This window comes from Sinohyriopsis cumingii, chromosome 12 (assembly GCF_028554795.1).
Source record: "Sinohyriopsis cumingii isolate HCF-2022 chromosome 12, ASM2855479v2, whole genome shotgun sequence".
Lineage (NCBI taxonomy): Eukaryota > Metazoa > Mollusca > Bivalvia > Unionida > Unionidae > Sinohyriopsis > Sinohyriopsis cumingii.
In genome coordinates this window covers 20,903,772-20,925,759 of record NC_142972.1, presented here as the reverse complement: position 1 = coordinate 20,925,759, position 21,988 = coordinate 20,903,772, and the positions used below count along the sequence as shown (strand labels likewise).

Genomic DNA, 21,988 nt, shown 5'->3' with positions numbered 1-21,988 from the left:
TATTTCTTATCAGATTGATCAAACTTGTTTAATAGTCTTTTATTATCAAGACTCTGGATAAGTTTGTTTATGAGCAAGATGCAAGTTAATTCATTCTTCAGATTCTTGTGTGTTTTGCTAAGGGCTGTTCCATTCAGACATACATGGTACCCGGGGAAGGCAGTGTTTTAAAAATACATGCTAGGGTACTTTGATTTCAGAGACTTCTTATTAAAATGATAAGAAAATTCTAAATTACATCTGTCAGTGAGTACCCCACATTAAAAGTGCCTTCCCTGGGTCCCAGGTATGTTTTAATGGAACAGCCCTGAGACTGTTATCTCTCCAGAGACCAAACTTTGATATGAATTGGCTCATAATAGTAAATGAGCTTATATTGTCATGGTTTGGCAATATCTGTATAATAAGTGATATCTGTACAAGTTAATGAGGTGATCATGTATGATTGGCTGAACCTTTTACCTCTCCAGAGATTTTATATTCTGGTTTTAATAGAACATTTAAGCAGGTTTATATTATAAAGGTGTCAGAGGAGTTTAGTTAATTATGAGCAAGATAAATGCATGTTAATTATGTCTTTATCTTTGGAAAGAATTGATATCAGACTATGAGACCTGCCAACTCTTGCGATTTTGCCGTAAATCTTACGAAAATTACCCTTAAAATACAGACTTATGACATACAAGCAAATAGTACAGAAAAATGATAGTCACCAAAAAATACGGATAATGGGTTCATCCGTGTTTGATATTGATCCGGGTTTTATATTAGGATTATTGAAATAAGGGAAACCAGACTAACTTTACAGCAGCACTCCAGATGCTTTAAACTGCACCTGTTTGTTCATGCAAAGCGTATGCATGATCAAACTGTTGATTATTAAAAATATAAAAAAATGGCATCCAGAAAGCGATGCATGTTTAAGACAAAAGGAAAATAAGCTTTACAATTTTTTTAAATAATTAACACACACAATTATGTTTATGCTACGTAATGTGCCAATTTGAGTATGTCTCGTGGCGGAAGATATAATTGCTGTCGTCATGTGAAATGAAAAAAGAATTTCCAAGAATTACGTCAAGTTGAGAGATAGCAACAAGCCATTGAGTTGCATAGGGTTTGGAACTAAAGTTTGTGCAACTGTACTAGTGGCAAATTAAGTCTGTGCATACTTCACAAACTTTTCAGTTGAACATAATGTTTATTGTCACTGCGTCTAACTTTTAATTATGTTTTTCAGCTTTATTATAGCAGTTATTGATATTTTGTTACACCTTACTGAAGACTGGTCAGTCTTACAGAAAAAAAATCAACTGCCTTACAGAGACAAACTTGTCAGAGTTGGCAGGTCTGGACTATGGTTTTAAAATAAAGTAAAATTAACACACTAATGGGTTGGAAAATTACAGAGTTGTGCTCTAATTATACTACATTATCCTGCTTAGTAAAATGGTCATCTGTTAGGTTATGTAAGCCAGGTGGGTGATATCAGGCCAACTTGATCTTGTTTTCCAATCATGTAATGAAATAGTAGCAGAACAAAATAGCATTCAGGTCCAAATCTATATCGCAAGAGTTGTAGCTATTTACAGAGGAGCTTTACAGTGAGGGACAATTGTCATTGTATATATAAATAAAATTAATTTTGTTTTCATTTCATTTGATATAGGCTGCAAAAAATTAAATTTGTATCCCCTACGATGTTACAATAACACAGGTATATTTTATTTTGCAGGGAAATCCAGTCTTCTTGTACATGTCTCAGAATTGTGATTACTTATTCTCCTGGGAAACCAGTGTTCTCTGTTTAACTCCCAAGTTGTAAGTTTGCATTCTTTTTAGCTCTCCCAGAAGAGCTTATGGGATGGCCTGTCCATTCTCTGATGTCCATCCAAATATTGTGCAAGTTCTGAATTACTTAAGATCTCTAGTTGGTCCTAAATGTAGACATGTGAACTTTTTTTAATCACTACTCCTTCTGAATGGCTTGCCATGCCATATCTGTGTGGGCTTTTCACTAGAAGACCTCAAATGATGTCCAGTTGGTCCTAAATGTAAATGGGTCTGCTTAGACATGTGAACTTTTTTTTATCACTACTCCTCCTGAATGGCTTGCCATATCTGTATGGGCTTTTCACTAGAAGACTTCTAATGATGTCCAGTTGGTCCTAAGTGAAAATGATGTAAATCTTATATCTAAAATGGCCACCAAGGCAGCCATCTTGAAAATCTTGTTATTGCTCTTCCTCACTTAAGCTTGGGATTTTCACTGGTACACTTCTTATTTGATCTAGGCAATCTGAAACATAAATTGTATGAATTAGATATCCAATAAAGCTGTCACAGTAGTCATCTTGAAAATCATGTTGCTATACCTCATAGATAGAAAGTCATATCGAAATCGGTTTTTTAACAGAAGACTTCTTATGATGTCTTGTTGGTTCTAAATAAAAATGATGCCATTCTGAAACCCAGCATGACATCATAGGAGCCAACTGAAAAATTTGGTTATTACTACTCCTAAATGGAAAGTTATTTGGCATGAAAATGATGCCTGACACCCATAATGCCCATCTTGAAAAATGTTTATCACTGCTTCTCCATAATTGATGGTCATATCCATATATGGTTTTCACAGATCACTGCAAGTCTTCCAAAGTGTCTAGTTTGTTATAAATGGAAGTTGTGCCAATCTTTCAGCCACTATGGCTGGCCATGGTGTCTAATGTGAAAATCCTTTCACTCCAGAATATCACAGTTCGTTTCAATGTTCAGCAGTTAAAAAGAATATGGTCTTATAATAAATTTCTGGAAATTCTTTTCGTGTAGTCCCTTCAAGGGACTCTTGTTAATTTTAGCAACAGTTTATGTAGTTTTACTTGTTTGCTCACCTAGCTATGGGCCAAGAGAGTTTATTAAATGGCCATGAGTCAAAGCATTGGACATTCAGTATCTGCCCATCAATGTAAACACTATGAAGGTTTCGTTTCTGTTCAGATTTGAAATATAAGCTGATAACATCAAGAAGAGTTTATTTATGAGCAAAGCCACACATATTAATGATGTAATCTTGCATGTGATTGTGAACAATCTAGAAACCATATTTATAAAGAGATTTTGATCAGCTTTAGTATGTTAGCTTATATTATTACATTAGAGATGAGTTTAGACCAGGAATATAAGCTTTTGTCATCATTAGCTTAGATAAATTAGGTTATGAGCAACATACCTTAGGAGCTGCTCCATACATGGTACCCAGGGAAGGCAGTTTAAAAAAAATATATGCCATGGTTTTTTGATTTCACAGCGTTGATATTAAAATAGTAAGAAAATTATAATTGCATCTATGGGTGAGTACCCCACATTAAAATTGCCTTCCCTGGGTCCCATATATGTTTTACTGGAACAATAAGCAGATAAACATAATCTTTCTTAAATGGCTTACCTATAAGCATTTAGTTATTCATATTTCACCTTTTTAACCTGGCTTTTCAGATTAGCCTATTGTCAGCACAAATTTGTGTTGGTGCATGTGTCAAGTATTTTTTTAACCTCACATGCCTTTAGGACATTTCCTGGGTCTTTGTCTAACAAATAAGCAAACTAAAGTACTTGCTAACTGTAATTAATCTGTTCCAGCATATTTGGAATTAAGCATCTAAAATTCATCTCCAGGTTTTAACTGAATTTTGGTTTTAAGAGGGCTTTTTTTTTTAAAGTGTAAAATTTGGGATTAAAATTTATTTCATTATTTGGAGATGAGGGAATTTGATTTACTGGGGAAAAAAGATGATATTGTTGCAGGAAAGATTTGAGACTCCAAACATATTTTGGTCTTGAGAGGATTCTGGTATACAGAGTGTCAAGTTTTCAGGAGTTTCACTGTATTATCATATACCCAAAGTGTGCCCTGGCATGCTAGGCTTTCCTGTTTTGCCTGCTTAGGCATAAGATGGGGAGCCACAGTAGCTTAATTGGCAGAGCATTGAACTTGTAGTTCAAGGTTCTATGTTCGATACCTGCCCAGGTTATCTTCCTTAGTGTATCTTTGGGAAAGGCACTTAGCTTCAGTCCCCTTGGCATGATATAAGCTAATATTGTGTTGAAAGTGCCATAAAAACCTTTTTATAAAACAAAACACAAGCATAAGGCTGTGTTTTAATAAAACCATTCATATGGAGACACTGTTGAACCCTAGTTGGAATTTTTAGGCCTTTTAAGGGTTATATAATTCCTATTTCTTTTCTTCAGGGTAGTGCCATCTCCTAAACCAGTAGACACTGTGGTTTCAACCTCTGCACATGCCAGAGACAGTGGGTCTAGTGAGAAGGGAGGGGTCAAGTCTTCTACAGTTGGGACAATATTAGGGGTTTTCATTGCTGCCATCATTGTCTGTGTTTTATTGGTCATATTCCACAAACCTGACAGGAGGTAAGTAAATATTGTTTTTAATAGACTAGAATTTTCTACCATGTTAGAGTCAAAATATTTAGAGATAAAGAAACTTATCTCTGGAAAAATTATTATTAATTCATGTTTATCATCACAATAAGCATTGTACAGATATTTCACCATTAATTCTGCTTTTTTTTTCTTCAGATTAGACAAGTGTTGCCATAAAACGTTTGTTTGCCACATACTGAAATTTTTTTGAATAAGAGCTTATTTGATGACCTACTGTTTTCAGTCATTTATCTGTCTGTTGGCACAAGTTTTGTATCACTAGTCCTCCTGAAATACATGGATTACATAAAACTTCACACACACATAGTTGTGAAAAATAAGAATGGTACCACTCAGACATCCAATATGGCCAATATGGTGGCATCTTGAAGGTCCTGTTATCACTACTCCTCCTCACTGGATTCTTACATCAGCATAAGATTTTTTACAGAAAGACTTTTTATGATATTTAGTTGGTCCTAAACAAAATTTGACAGTCTGGCATCCAGTAATGCTGCCATAGCAGCCGTCTTGAAAATCTTATCTCTACTCCTTCTAAACAGAAACTCATCATAATATGATTCTAACCAGAAGATTTATTGTGTCTTGTTGATCTTTAGAGAAGATGGTGCAATTTGAACATTAGATATGGCCATCACGGTGGCCATCTTATTATTGCTACCCTTCCTGAATGGATGGTCATATCAACATGGGTTTTATCAGGAAGCTTCTGAGAATTTCTAGGTGATTGGAAATGAAAATGGTACCACTTGGACATCCAATATTGCCGCCACAGTGGCCATCTGGAAATTCTTGATATTGCTAGTTCTTTTGAATGATCATATGAGATTTTCACTAAAAGACTTATGATGACTAGTTAATCCTAAATGAAAATGATGCAGATATGTTGTCCAATATGGCTACCATGGCAGTCATCTTTTATGGTGCTTTCTTGAAACTTTTGTTATTGCCACTCCTCATAAATGGAGAGTTATATTGTCGTGGAGTGTTCATTAGAAGACTTTTTATAATAACTGCTTGGTTCTAAATGAAATTTTGATGATCAACACTTGGCCATTAAAATCAAGAAATGATGTTATCTTGAATTCATGGAAATCATTTTCATTTAGTTGAATATCAGTCCCTTAAGAGGACTATTGTTGTTATTGATATGGAAATAAATTATTTTTTTCAAATGAAGGATTGGAATGAATTTAGGATGGATTAAAGTTTCTAATCCCTGTCATTTGCAAAATATTTTAAAAATCTGTTATACTTAAAACTTTTCATTATTTACAGTAATTCATGTGAATTTGCTTTCAGCCATTATGCAAGGATAATGAAAGATAAGATCTGTTTTCTTTCATTTATGTTCCTAACTGTTCATGTCACCAAATAAGATACACTGCTATGAACACAGCACAGACCAAAGATTATAAATTACTTTGAAGTTACATGTAAATTGCAGAAAACTTGAATTTTCAACCTGCATTATGTCCCTACTAACTTGTATTATATACTGTATTTTTTGAGACACATATTAAAGCAATAACAAGTTACAATAAACACTTTCCAGCAAAGAAAATATTACATTTTCATGAAAATAGATTTTCATTGTTTCTACAAATTATAAAAAGTACTAACTGATGTATTTTATATTATAATAGGGCTGCATTTGTTGGCCGTGTTAAACGCTTATTCACCAGAAGAAATGCTGAGTATACACAAGTAAGTTCCAATGTAGCATACAGCCATTGGTTTTCTTGCCCGCATTAGCAAATGGCAGGAAGAAGTGTCACTTTTTTTATGCAGTTGCATTGTGGGAATGTATCAGTTACATTATGATTTATGTTAAAGCCATTAATTGTTTTAAAATGTACATTATAGTAGTTTTATGGACAAGACATGCATTCTGGTTCTCATTCTTCCAGCGTGAAATAATGTCCCTGAATACCACAATGTACAGTAGAATTTATCATGGGGTTGGCATGGACACAAAGAAGTCTTAATTCATGGGTTACATTGTTTGTCTTTTGTGAGACACTGGAGGCCAAAATAGATAATTTAGCCCCATGACTAATTCCCTTGTTTTGGTACCAACCCTTTCATCAATTATTTTTTAAACCTATTGTTATTGTATTTTATGACTGATTCATTTAGTAGTTCAAATATACTTGGTTCCAAAATGCATGCTCTTTTCAAGAATTGATTCAATTGATATCATCCATCTCTTGAGCTGATGTTTATTAATTACATATATACCACACTGCTGAAACTCATACGCACATACTTCTAATGATGAGACTGAGACAGGTGGCTGATATAGTTCACTTGAATCAAGAAATGTATAGATGATAATCTATAAAATTATAAAATAAAATAGAGACAAACAGTCATGCATATAATTAAGTTACAGCAGGAAGTCATTTAAAAATTTTAACACAACAGTTGAAAGATTATTGATAATATGGACAAGGTCGTGCCATTCTTAATTATTATTAAGGGTTTACTAAAATGGAGGAATCTTAGATTGAATTTTGGAACAAGACCGTGCACTAAAAATCTGTAAGTGACATGTTCACTGCTTTAAATTCATATCTGCCATTTTAGCAAGAAGATATAATCAAGAACAACCAATATCTCTCAGATATTGATTTGAGATATTTTAAAAACATTTGGTTGTTACTTTTTATACCAAGCAGTGCAAAAAATATACAAATGAGGTCCTTGAATATTAATCTGTTTTTAGAAGCAAGGCAAAACAACCTGTCAAATGGCACTGCAGATTTTGATAAATTATGCTAATTGATAGTGCAGAGTTATCACCATAAAAGAGAATTTGTCCTTTTTAGAAAATGTTTCCATACTTTTAACTCTATTTAACGTCACATACAATGTGAACCTGCTATAGCATGGCTCACAAAATTTCATATGTGTATATTTCTTCTACATGAAAGGATATATTTTTCTTCTTAAAAGTAAGAAAATTAATTTGCCGATTTTACTATAATTATAATATAAGATGATTTTAGTATGGCTTTTGAAATTTGGTATAGATGTATTTTTCTCGTGCATGAAAAAATAGTTAATCTTCGTAAAAAGTTTATTCAGGGATTGCACTGTGCTTCACCAGTGTCACAAATTGCGATTTTTTTCCTTTATTAGCAACAAAATATACTATCTGGTGCTTTTCTTGTGACGACACTGTTGGCTGTTTAAACTTGTATATGCAGTCTTGGGTTTGGAGTAGAGAAATTCAAAGGTGTCCTGAAAGGAATCTGCCAACTTGGATATAAAATGCATTGGAATCTATCTATTTTTAAGTAAATAAATCTTTTGTTCATATTGACAAACCATCTTAACAGTACATTGTTTTATCATAATCCGCTTATGTTGACATCTGGCATGTATGCTGTGATATACTCAAATAGCCATGCTACCAGACTAGCTACAGTCGACCAACCTTTGAGGATAGGAACAGACTGCTCCAGTGGCCTAGTGGCTAGAGCTTCTGCTTCGGATGCAGGAGTTTGTGGGTTTGATCCCCGGTCGAATCATACCAAAGACTTAACAAAAATGTTACTAACAGCTGCCTCGCTTGGCACTCTGCATTAAGAGGTTAGTGTTAGGACTGGTCGGCCTGGTGTCAGGATAATGTGACTGGGTGGGACATCATGCTACATGTCTGCAGCATGATGCCTGAGTGCTAGATATCACTATAAACTGCCACACTGCAGACATCGTAGCGATATGACTGAAAAATTGTTAAAGCTACGTTAAAAATCCTAATCACTCACACACACACATTAACATAATGACTTGGGTCCATAGAACCTGACCGTGTTATCTACCAAATTGTATTATAAGCAAACAAGTCAATTAGCTGAAGAAAATGAAGCATGTACCCCCCCCAAAAAAAAAAAAAAAAATGGATGGGGATGGAGTGAATAAAAGCGAGTGCAAAATACATGCTTTGGATTAAACTAGTCTGAAATACTATTGTATATTGACAACTTACATTTGTGTAGTATTGTCCATAATAAGTACTGTACATGCATATGAAAAATCCATAACTCGAGTATAGATCACATAAAATGTTTGTCTCAGTCACAACCATTAGAAAGCACAAATAACACATAAAAATGATAGTCATCATTTGATCTATATCCCAATGTCATCAAACATGTGTCACTAAACAATTCACTTTGCCAGCAGCATGTGGCTATAGTTATGTATATGCTACCTGCACATGTACTTAAACTGGCCTAGATTTTGGTCCAATGGAGACAACTATCATATTGCCGAGGCTACCCAGGTGATGAGGCTATTCATAGTGAAAATGAAAACATATCAACAAATTAAAAAATCTAACAGATTCAATTAACTTGACAGCCAGATATCTTTGGTTTCAAAATATAGGAAATTTAATTTGCATTTTATGCCACTGTTGGTAGCAGTGGTAAGCATAACTGTATTTCATGCAAAAAGGAAACTTTCATGGCACAGTTTATTTAGTGTCTTCCAGTCACTTTGGAAAATGCAACAATCCATCAGATTCCATTGCTATTATTTAAGCTTGATGCTGACTTCCTTTGATGAAAAGGTGATTTATTTTTATTGAAGATAGAAGTTGGCTTGATGTTATTGAAGTCACCACTTAAGAACAAATCTGGAGGACTAAACAACTGCCCATTTGTTTTTGTGGCAGCAACATCGAATAACTGTAAAACAGTGAGAATGAAATTTTGTTTCATTTGCTTGGTATTTACACAGAATGATCAGTGCTTCAAAGGAAATCAGTTTTCTTTGAAGTTTCGGCAACACTGTTTTATTCTATGTCCATTAAAAGAAAAAATTATCCTGTTCCTGCCCTATGTGTGTGTGAGTGATTTTGACATTTAACATAGCTTTAACAATTTTTCAGTCATATCGCTACAATGTCTGCAATGTGGCAGTTTATAATGATGTCTAGCACTGGGGCATCATGCCCCAGACATGTAGCATGATGTCCCACCCAGTCACATTATCCTGACACCAGGCCGACCAGTCCTAACACTAACCTCTTAATGCTGAGCATCTAGCGAGGTAGCTGTTAGTACCATTTTTGTAAGTCTTTGGTATGACTCGGCCAGGGTTCGAACCCATGACCTCCCACTTCCGAGGTGGACTCTCTAACCACTAAGCCACCGGAGTAGTGGTGTGTTATCGCAGGGTCACACTGTATTTTAAATTCATTATCACTAATATTTTATTGAATTTCATAAGACAGTTGATACATGACAGTCTTGAATTCATCACTGAATGAATCAAGCAAAATAACCAAGAGACGATTACATCCAGGTTAGCAGTATAACCAAAAAAATTCAAATAATTATTAAATATTCACTGTAAGTGCAAATAACACTATTTTGCTAGCATGGTTGCAAATGTATTCTTAAAGCCAATGAATACTGTGTATGCTGTTATACCCTGCAGACATCAATGCCGCTTTTTGTCAGTAATAAGGTGGCAAACAGTACAAGTTTGGGTGATAGCTAAACACATCTGGTAAATATAAATAAACCCATTGCTTCAACTTGTGTATCAGATGTAAAGGTTAATTTATTCACAGTCCATTTCAACCCAGGGAGCTGACATTGTTTCAAGTATGCTGATTTTTTTAATATGCAATGTAGGCTAATCTAGGAAAACCTTTTTACCAGTATTGACAGGAATTTCACACAGAAATGAAACCATTGGAATAGTTATGTGACGGTAAGTGACACTTTGAACATACATTCTGTGAAACCTGTTAAAGCATATGCGGCAGCTGAATAGGTTTCAGTAGTGTGGCATGTTCACAGGAAGTTCAGTTATAGTGTGGCATGTTCACAGGAAGTTCAGTTAAAATGTCAACTGAATATAGGACTACTTGGCACAGAGCAGGTATCAAAACTGTGTTAAACTCGCAAAACAAAACAAAACCTGAATAGAAGGTTGTGTGTCGTGGGATTCTCATCGGAAGATCTCCTATTCCTACATGAAGATGGTACTGATATGACCACCACATTCACCATCCTGAAAATCATATTTCTACTCCTCCTGAATAGAAAGCATATTGACTTGGGTTTTCCGATGCAGAGTTCTTATGATGTCTAGATGGCCCCTTTGAAAATACTGCTGAACTGACTTCATTATGATTACCACAGCCACCATCTTGAAAGTTTTGTTGTTGCTGTTCCTAGATGGATGGCCGCCATGTATAGCCTATCGTGTGTCAATACATGACATGAAGTTTTGACAAGAAGATTTCTTGTTATATCTAATTTCACATAACTGAAAATAGTTCTGATCTGATATCCAATATAGCCACCATTGCTGCTATCTTGAAAATCTTATTACTCCTCAGTGGAAAATCATATAGACATGGGGTTTTCACCAAAGACTTTTTTTGGTGTACATGTTGGTTCAAAATTACATGGTGCCAATCCAACCTCAAATATGGATAACATGGTGGCCATTTTGAAAATCTTGTTATTGATATGTCTTCTAAGTGGTAAAATCAGCAAGGGGTTATATTATGATATCCAGTTGGTCCTAAATGAAAAAAGTGCTAATGTGACATTCAATTTGGCCCCATGCCAGCCATCTTGTTGTTGTTGTTGTTGTAGGGTTTAAAGACATTTTTCGGCACACGATATGCTATACATGGCAGCCAGTATTAATGGGAAGAAGAACCCGGGAAAACCCCGGAAAGAACCATCAACCCACGAGAAGTTACTGGCAAGCTTTCTCACATACCCACATTGGCCGAATCTGAGACTCGAACCGGCGCAGACAGAGGTGGGATGGCAGTGATCCGTAACAGAGAGTGCTTAAGGCCACTCGGGGCCCCCCAGCCATCTTAAAAATCTTATTAATGTTACTTCTTAATGGATGGTCTTTTTGACATGAGATATTAACCAAAAGACTTATAGTGATATCTAGTTGGTCCAAAAGTAAATAATGACAATCTTAAATCAATATGGCTTCCACAATGGCAAATTTGAAATCCTCTTATTGCTGAAAATGGGTTGGGGGAAATAAATTCACAGAATTGTCTCATTTCTTATGTATCTGGCTTGTAATAATTATTTGTCCTCACTCTTTCTGCTCTTCGCTTCTTGTCTCATCTTTGTTATTACTTTCCAAGAGGTGTGATTTATGTATTACTTGGGTATAACTTCAGTTGATGAAAAATGATGATTATAATTGCTACAGAAGAGAAAGAAATTGACATTTCAAACTTTGTTAGTTACCTATTAAACTGAATAATAAAATGTCGAGACTGACATTTTTTTTATATTTTTTTTTTCAGTTGCCCCAGGCAAGTAGTGAATTGCAGGCAGAAGATGAAATTCTTTTGTTTGATGAAAGAGATCCTGAAGCGGTTCAGCATAGCTACCACGATGACAGTGATGAAGATTTGCTTAATACTTAACATTTTACTCAGATTAGGTGATGACTGAAATGTATGATAGTAAAGTTGTGTTTGTTTAATATGTACTTTTGGATTTATGCTCCACAGTTTTTGTCAGAATTTTCTGACATGTGTTATCTTCTTGAGGTGCAATCTTTACAGTGAAAAATCCCCAAAACGGGACTGTTTTCATATTATTCAATCCAGATAAAGTTGTCTTTCAATGTAGTTGGTGATTTATCGTATTTTTAATCAGACTGATTCAGCACCTGTTTAAATCTAAACTTGTGAACTAGCAAAAATTCTTCAAAAATCACTAAAATTCTGTATTATTCCTCTGTTCCTGTTCTGACCACCAAAAATGTTCTACATCATTGCTCATATGGAGATTTAAGTACCTTAATTAGCCTCCCCCCCCCCAACGATATCTGAAGAAAGTTGGACTGGTAAAAGTTTGTATGTGTCAAAAAATTTGTACACTTTTTGCTTTCTAAAACTTTGCACACTTAGCATTACATTCTAACCATGATGTTATCATATGGAGCTAGATAGTGGCAACATTGGATAAGTAATTATTGTTTAAGTATAATTGATCTATGCCACATAATCATTCCTTAATTTTTCTTTAAATAACATGGTCCCTTAGATCAGCCATTAAGATTATGGGGAAAGTTGGTAATTTACATATGGTTTCTAAACCCTTACATGGATTCTGTTCATGCCTAAGGTGAATGATTATGGAGTTGAGACAGTTCATTATCCAGCATGGTCAATGACTTAACCACTTTTACCTTGGGATCAAGATCACTGGGTTTAAAGGTCATTCCTTTGAGTGTGGGTATGACATGTCGGCCCTATTCTCCTTGTTACATGTGTACATTTACTAATATTTATGAATGCATTTAATTAGTTATGTCTATTATATCACTGGCAATATTGTGCATATTGTTGATATAAAAAAATGTATAGGAGCTACATTGAAAAAAGTGTTCCCCTGTAAGGATGAGCTAAAAAGTATGAGTGCATATCCTAGAAACAAATGCTCAGAACATATGTGTGCCTTGGAAATATTTTGTCGTACCATACTTCTTTTCTCAACAACATCCCTAAAAAATGTATGTATAAGTAGCAATACGTGTATGATGGTTGAGCAACTGCTTATTCAGAAAGAATGTTTTAAAATGGGACTTTTGTCATGACTTAATTCTCTCTAGATTGTTAATTTTTGTCATTGAGTATATAGGGTCACCTCTTTGATCTTGTTTCATCACCACAAGCTGCAGTCAGACCTGTGCTGAATGCTGCCTATCTTAAAGGCCACACAATTTGGTTTTATATTTGATACATGTTTGAAGAAGCCTGTATTCTAGGATCACCTGTCTTCACTGACCAGTTTTTATGGTTCCCAAAGGGTTGACCCTTGATACAGGTTCTATTGTATTTGCATCTAAAGGAATTTTATTAAGATTGATCACTAATGTTTTTAAAAATGGTTATTTTTTGGTTATTTTATATAGCTAAGGGTCCAAGCAATTCAAAGTCGCTAATAAAATGTTCCGGTTGGTTTGTATTTTGTTGTATTAAGAATCATTACATAGAAAGTAATGGGGAAAAATACCTTGTCATTTATTGCCCATAATATATTAGTTGAATGAGTATTTAAAAATTTGTCAAATTTGCATAGGTTAAAGACCATAGGCTCTTTATGGAATGCACATAGAAGAGGTGATGATTGTGACTGAATTTTTTATGGTGTGACATTGTTACTGAGATCACATTGGTTTTCCAGAAATGAAAGCCTGTGTAGCAGATTTACAGCAGGTCATGGAATCACCATGGATTTCAAAAGCTACATATACTTTTTACTGACATTATTTTTTTGGTACTTTTATACAGTTATTAAAATAGTATAAGATTTTTTCTTTACAATTATTTTAGAAGAGTCAGAAGTCACAATCCTGTCATTTTATTTCAAATCTCTCAACTGAGTCATAGTACAGTGATTCTCCTTGGTGATATCCTAGTGTAATAATTACATCATTTTGAGTTGGTTTATAAGCATTGATTTTTCAAAAGTAGACCATCTTTATATACAGACAGAATACACTCGGGGGGGAAAAGCAGACTTTATTTATAATAAATTTTTGAAAACTTGATTGCACCTTGTCACTGAACAAAGTTTTGTACTCAGTGAATTTAGTTATTCAAAATAACATGTCTCCCTATGATGGAAGTAACATTGACACTTGACCATTTGGCTGTACATTGATGAAAGATTCCATGACATTTTACCATTTTTGAGTTAATGTATGACTTGTGATTTTTTTTTATCTCCCTTTTTTATGTAAATATGCTCACCACAACCAAAATAAAGAAAGGTATCACTTAACAGTATAGAAAATTTTGTATATTACATTCATTGGTTGAAATTAATTTTCACTTGCCTTTCGCTGTGCAGTTAAATTCTGTAATTGGTCATGATATTATTTCAAAATTGTCAAGTGTATGACAGATAAAACCTTTGTACAATATGAAAATATTTATGCTCAACATGTACTTTGTAACTAGACATGGTCTGTGAGCATTTATCATCCTACTAGAACATTCTGTGAGAAGAGAAAACTACATTCCATGACCAACTAGTAATGTGGTAGGACTAGTGTTACCCTTGTCCATCCATGTGGTCAAGGTTTAAGTCAAACACTTGCATTCATGTTCCATAAACACTTTTCTAATTACTTCAGAAGTGATTTTAATATCTTGTAGGTTGTGGTAAGGAGATAATACATAGCTATAAACCTTTCTTGAGGGGAAGATGAAATTTTATGAACCAAAATCTCGTATTGATCTATAGTTCAGTGTAATTGGTTTCTGGTTCACCAAACATAATATTCATTTAAACAAAGATCTGTAATTATTTTATTACATTAGGGCTGTTTCATTTAAACATGGTAGCCATGGAAGGCAGTTTTCGACAAATATTGGCAAGGGTAATTTTATTTCTCAAACGATTCATATGAAAATATGATATAAAATTACAAATTGCATCTGTGGGTGACTATTCCATATTAGAAGTGCCTTCCCTGTGTCCCAGGTGCTTAACTGAAACAGTCCAAACCAGAATTTCTATAAAAAAGTTGCCATTCAGTCTTGTGCTAAAAGTTTAACATTGAGGTGTCACAGTATGATATAAAGAAATATATATCATGTGATATGCCATCCAGTAAAAAATCATCTCATGAGAATCATGAAGTAACACTGTTTTTAGCCTTCTCTAGCCACAGTGTACTTGAATATACAAACATCAGTATGTTCATTAACACATCATTCTGAAGCCATTGTAATTAAAGAAAATGGCTTCATGGTTACAAATGGAATTTGGTCAGCCTAATTATATACAAATGTAGATGCCCAAATTAGACTTTTAATCAAGTCATTTGCACTTTCTTATAGACTGTGTAATAACAAATTTAGCATTAATGTACATGCTAAGCTGCTTGATCTAGGTTAATGACATTTATTAGATATGTATATATGTAAATGTGGATAACCAGCTTTGATTTTCATGCCATTTAAGCACAGTCTTTTGAATTTTTTTAATAGATTTCTGCAAGTTCTTGTATATATTAATGCAAACTATGTTAGAACAATTGCACAGAACCTGCTTATTTATGACTAATAAAATGTAGTAGGCCCTTTTATATGCATATATAGTTAACCTGATCAGCCAAGGATAATAGAATGTTGTTGGCCCTTTTATATGCATATATAGATAACATGATTAGCCAAGGATAATAGAATGTTGTTGGCCCTTTTATATGCATATATAGATAACATGATTAGCCAAGGATAATAGAATGTTGTTGGCCCTTTTATATGCATATATAGATAACCTGATTAGCCAAGGCTAATAGAATGTAGTAGGCCCTTTTATATGCATATATAGATAACCTGATTAGCCAAGGCTAATAGAATGTTGTTGGCCCTTTTATATGCATATATAGATAACATGATTAGCCAAGGATAATGGAATGTTGGCCCTTTTATATGCATATATAGATAACCTGATTAGCCAAGGCTAATAGAATGTAGTAGGCCCTTTTATATGCATATATAGATAACCTGATTAGCCAAGGCTAATAGAATGTAGTAAGACCTTGTACAGTTTTATATGCACATAAAGATGACCTGAATGAAATCTTAATGCCATTTAAGCAATTTTTTTTCACATTTTAATGGACTATGACAGTTTTTTTTGGTGAAAATATTAACACAATTACTCTGAAACTACTTTTCCAATACAGTAAAATTTTGTATGCCTGTTTATATGTCTAGGAAGATTGCCAAAACAAGAATTTATTAGTCGTGCAAGTGTTGATTTGTCCTCTCCATAGTATGCTGATTAGTGATAAATGAAACCTTGCTAGCCATCAGACTACTGAAATCATGAAAACTTTTTGTCCAACAAGCAATTTACCATTAATTTCATGCACTGAATAATACAGACAGTCTTTTAAATAAAGGCACCTGTCTTGTTACATTTGCCTTTTAGACCAGGTAATGTCAGGCCCACTAGGGCCATTTGTCATGTTTAGGTATATTTATTGGTGTATGGTATCTAAAATTCCCAGGTCTTTATAATTTTTTTATCATATTGATTACAAACAGTTCTTTTTAACATCATTGCCGTATCAACACATGTTAAATGTGTGAATATATTAAACATTTTCTTCCAGTACCAGATAACTTGAAGCGAAAAAAAATGTCCAAAAAAGAAATGTTTATCTCACTTATGGCTACATGCATGTTCAGAAGTATGATTGCCAAATAAAAGTGAATCATGATTGCAATTATTATTTATTTATGCTTTATTGTCAGCAGTGTTGCTTTTTGTCATTGTTAGAATAAAAAGGTCATTGACACAAGTTTGTAAATATTGGTATGCTTTGTTTTTTGTCAGTTTTCATGATCTATTGATGGTAAATAATTTCAGAGAGACAGAGAGAAAAGACTGATCATTTCAAGTGATATTTTGTTGTTTATTTAGATTCTTCCTGATGTCCTATTTCCTATGTTTTCTTTGAATTAAAAAGAATTTACAGTCTTTTATTTGTACGACTTGTGTACGTTTTAAATAACACTGCCAGTTGTCATGGAGTTGTTTTTCTCAGTTTCAGTGTCTACATCTACCCATCTTCAAGCAAACTCCTCTCTCTCTCACCCCCACCCCCCCCCAACTTGTTTCTGCCCCAAAGCTTTAGAAAGATTTTGATGGATTGAGTTAACATTTAGCACAAGGGAAATAAGTTTTAAAAAAAATTAAAATGTGTTCATGGTACACAAAATTCCTCCAAAAAAAGGTCATACTGGATTTACAGATGTACATCTGATACTTGTTGCAGTCCTTGTTTCTAGCAGTGGCATAAATTGATTAATATTATAAATGTGCATATCATTGCTCAGTCTTAATTTATTTTTAATGATATTACAAGAAGTCTGAATCTTACAAATTCCAAACTTTGAAAAAAATAATTTATATATATCATTTCAGCAATTGGGGTAAAATTAGAGATGAGTAGAGAGAAAATAATAATATTAAAAGTAAATTGTTCCCTTCCATGGCATACTGAAATTTGAACTGCAAACACGCATCTTAAATAAATCTTCACCTTATAGATATTATGTTCAGGAAATTAGAGCAGTAATGTCAAGTAGAACATTGCAAAATATTTTGTAGGTAGATAAGGGGTTAGATTCAAAGGGGGAAAGGTTTATCATGTACCATTTGAAAGAATATAAATTCATATTTGAAGACTTATTATCCGTATTCTTAAAAAAGAAGTGTGGATCTGGGTATATTTATTTTCACAATGTAGTTTATATAATAAAGATTAGAAAGTACAGTTTGTATTTTTGCAAGTGAATGCACAGTACTCTTTTAAGTCTTCACAATAATTATCATTTTGTTTTCTCAATCATTGTGGTATAGCATTAGTTTTAGTTTATTTTAAATTTGCACAGGACCACTATAGATTTCATAACGTATTGCAAATCCCCAAAACTTTAATGTTTACAAGTTCTATATTCAAGTGATACATCATTCCTGTATACAGGGGGGGGGGCAGGTAATACATGTGCAGTTATTTGTTAACAAATGCAATATAAAATTTATGTCAACAGTGAATATGTGCCTTTCGGGTGTGGAAGATCCCAAAATTCTTTAAAATGGAAGGCTCCATACTTTACCTTCAGAGCTAGAAATGAAAATTTAAGAGTGCTAAAATTCAGTGTCATTAAAAAATATATTCCTAACAGGCCAATTCTGTTCAATTATGTCCCATGCTTCACATGCAGAAAACATTTTTTGTTTATTGTCAAAACGTAACCTTGAAAATGAAGTTAACCTGTTCCCGTTTGTTGATATATAAAAGTAGGTTTTTTTTATCTGTATCTAAAAAGGTTTCAGAATTACAAAGTTGAAGAAAAAAAGTCACTACTGTAACATTAACTTTGAAGATATGACCTTGTATGTAATATCAATGTGACCTACATTAAAGGTATATATTGGTATAAAGTTCCATAATTCTTAATAGGTTTCATGTGGTAGAAAAGCAAAGCTAAAAATACTCTCACCTTCAAGGCATCAAATGTGGTGCAAAGCATTTTCTTCATAATGAATGAAGTTGTAATAAGTTTAATGAGGTTAAACCAATTTTGAAACAAACTATGTTCCTTAAAGAATATTTACCTGATCATAATATGCTGGGATTACATTAATTATAAAGCCCAGTTGGATAGAGGGATTGTCAGTTACTGTTGGAGTGGATGTACATGTTCTTCAAGGATATAACGGTGAGGAGGGCTTGAGAGGGTGTGCAAGTGTTAAGAATGGGTGTTATCCAAGAAACATTTGACTTCAAAAGTTGGTTTCTTCAGATGTGTTACAGAAGTGGAATACATAATATGAATAGGTATGAGCCAGATAGAGTAATATCCCTGTACCATAGAATTGGTCCCATTTCAGGTCTTCTGATTTTATGTGAAGCAGCTTTAAGTTTCATGTGAGATATGGTTGGCACATGGTCTTGTGCATGACTGCAGTTAGAACAAATATTTGCTCCCAAAATTCCAGCCAGCAGAGAGACCCAGATCATTGTGAAGTTGCTGAATGACCAGGGAAGGTAGCCCATTGTGTTGAATGACCAGGGAAGGTAGCCCATTGTGTTGAATGACCTGGGAAGGCAGCCCATTGTGTTGAATGACCAGGGAAAGTAGCACATTGTGTTGAATGACAAGGGAAGGTAGCCTATTGTGTTGAATGACCAGGGAAGGTAGCCTATTGTGTTGAATGACCAGGGAAGGTAGCCTATTGTGTTGAATGACCAGGGAAGGTAGCCTATTGTGTTGAATGACCTGGGAAGGTAGCCCATTGTGTTGAATGACTTGGGAAGGTACCCACTGCAAGGATGGTACTGGCTTTTAAAAAATTGTCGCCCAAAAAATTGCCAACCTCAATATTTTGTTGTCATTTTAAAAAATGTCACCAGAACAAGTAGTGAATATTTTTTCAAGTCTGTTAATGTAGTAGGCAATTAAATTTGAAAAAGATAGGATAGCTATTACTTTATTGACAACAAGCAAATCAGCCAAAAAATCATTACATGACTGTTTTGCACTACTTCATGGTCTTTGAATTCCGCATCACCGTTAGTGTATAGGTATGACTGTTGTCACCTGAAATAAATGCATTATCAAATTTAAAACATCTACCTTATTGACATCGACAGTCTCTATCTCTATTTTAAAAGAAACGTCAGGTATTAAGCAAATCTATATATATATATATATATATATTATTTTCCGATAGTTTTGTAAGGAACTTTAGTTAAAAACATTTTAATACTAAAACCCTATGATTGTACTTTGCACTGTAAGATAAGTAACGCGTAATGTGACCATCGATTTCATGCATTCAGGAATAATCGGTTTTCTCTTAAGTTTCAGCAAACTATTTTATTGGTACATTTAAAAAAAAAAAAAAAAGGATTAGCCATCGTTAAATTAATTGTAGCTGTTTCTGTTTGCATCTTCGGAGGTCGGTCAATTGTAGGTATAATGTGGTAGCATGATGGAGTGTATCACAGCCTACTGTACTTGGGCCAGATGTCAACATAAACGGATTATGATGTAACAATACACTTTAAAGATGGGTTTGTCAATACGAACAAAGGATTTGTTTATCTGATAGATTCCAGTGCATTGTGTATCCAAGTTTGTGACTTCTTTTTGTGGTCCCTTTGAATTTCTCCACTCCAATTCCATGACTCTATGTACAAATTAAACGGCCAAAAAGGCTGTCGGTAAAAAATCACCAGATGGTATATTTTGTCGCCAGTAAGGGAAAATATTGCGATTTGCGACATTGGTGAAGCCCAGGACGATCCCTGCCACTGTGCTGAATGACCTGGGAAGATAGCCTGTTGTGCTGAATGACCAGGGAAGGTAGCCCATTGTGTTGAATGATATGGGAAGGTACCCCACAGTCCTGAATGACATGGGAAGGTACTCCATTATGTTGAATGCCATGGGAAGGTACCCCATTGTTTTGAATGACATGGAAAGTTACCCCACTGCGCTGAATGACAAGGGAAGGTACCCCATTGTGTTGAAAGACATGGGAAGGTACCCCATTCTGTTGAATGACATGGGAAGGTAACCCACTGTGCTGTATGACATTGGAAGGGACCCCACTGTGCTGAATGACCAGGCAAGGTACCCCATTGTGTTGAATGACATGGGAAGGTACCCCACTGTGCTGAATGACCAGGGTAGATAGCCTGTTGTGCTGAATGACCAGGAAAGGTACCCCACTGTCTTTACCACCATGGAACATACTTATGTTCTTTATACCATCATCTTTAACACCATGCAACACACCCAAGTCCTTCATACCATTATCTGTGCTGCCATGCAACACAGTGAAGTCCTTCATACTATTTAACCACCATGCAACAATAAAATCCTCTATACCATTACCTTTACCACCATGCAACACAATGAAGTCCTTCATACCATCATCTTTACCAACATCCAGTACACAGAAGTCCTGACAAATAATGACTTCAAATGTTGGGGGATTTTTTCAATCTTAATTCCCAGTATATCCTGTTTAGAAATTCTAGAGCAAACATTGTGCTTTTATGAAGATAGTTCAAGAACTTTCTCGAGTGAATCTGGGCAGCTAACAAACACAATTTTTGATGTGTCAACATTATTTTTGTGACTCAAGCAGATGGATACACTATTAAACAAGAACAAGAATCAGGCATCACGAGTGTTTCAGTGATTTTGATGTGCTGATGTTCAAATTGTGACACCTGTATAAAATGTATCTCGCCACAAATTTGAATCTGACAGTGAGCAGAATGGCAGTATCTGATGTCAAAAATAGGAATGATTCTGCCAATGATTCTGACTGTTGTCAAGGAAGTAAGGAGAAATAACTTCAGTGAGATGCAATGGCATCAAGTCAAATTTCATTGGGAAAAATTTAATTCCTTATCTGAAATGCAATTTCCTTTTCATTTATTTCCTCTAGCTTGCAGTGTTCATTTTTGCTGCTTACTGCAAGTACTTGTATAACTTCTGTAGACACAATTAATCATTGCATGGCATGATGAGAAATCTTGTATTTTCACATGAAAATATAGGAATATATTTTCCACATGTTAAAATATAGAAATGAAAAAATATGCAAATTATTTTACCAATGATTTTTCTCTATTTCAACTTAGTAATTAATAATCATTTTAAAAATATCTCCTCTGTGAATCCTTTTTGCTCCAAAATATTAAAGTTAATATAGGTTTCTATAAAATATCAGCAGAACATTAGATTTAAAGATGAAGAGCAAATAAGGGATTTCAAATAAAGCATTTTAAGCCTCATTTTGTCTCCATGGAAACTATTTTGGACATCAGCTGTTTAAAGCATATTTTAGCCTCATTTTGTCTCCGCTATTTTGGATATCAGTTGCTTTTCTACAAATTGTATGCTATTTTACCTCATACAAATGGTCATAAAAAGATAACAAATACAAGAAAACGG

General features: G+C 34.3%; 1 protein-coding gene across 1 annotated transcript in view; it reads left to right on the top strand.

Annotated features, from left to right (window-relative positions):
- LOC149786075 (cation-independent mannose-6-phosphate receptor-like) overlaps positions 1-16,985 on the top strand; it is a 185,168-nt gene extending 168,183 nt beyond the window's left edge. The window contains exons 41-44 of the mRNA XM_089976368.1: positions 1,736-1,821; positions 4,252-4,431; positions 6,111-6,171; positions 11,780-16,985. Of these exons, the coding sequence (XP_089832494.1) occupies positions 1,736-1,821; positions 4,252-4,431; positions 6,111-6,171; positions 11,780-11,902 (450 nt within the window). The 3' untranslated portion in view covers positions 11,903-16,985. The remainder of the gene's footprint in view (positions 1-1,735; positions 1,822-4,251; positions 4,432-6,110; positions 6,172-11,779) is intronic.
- Positions 16,986-21,988: the final 5,003 nt, after the last annotated feature.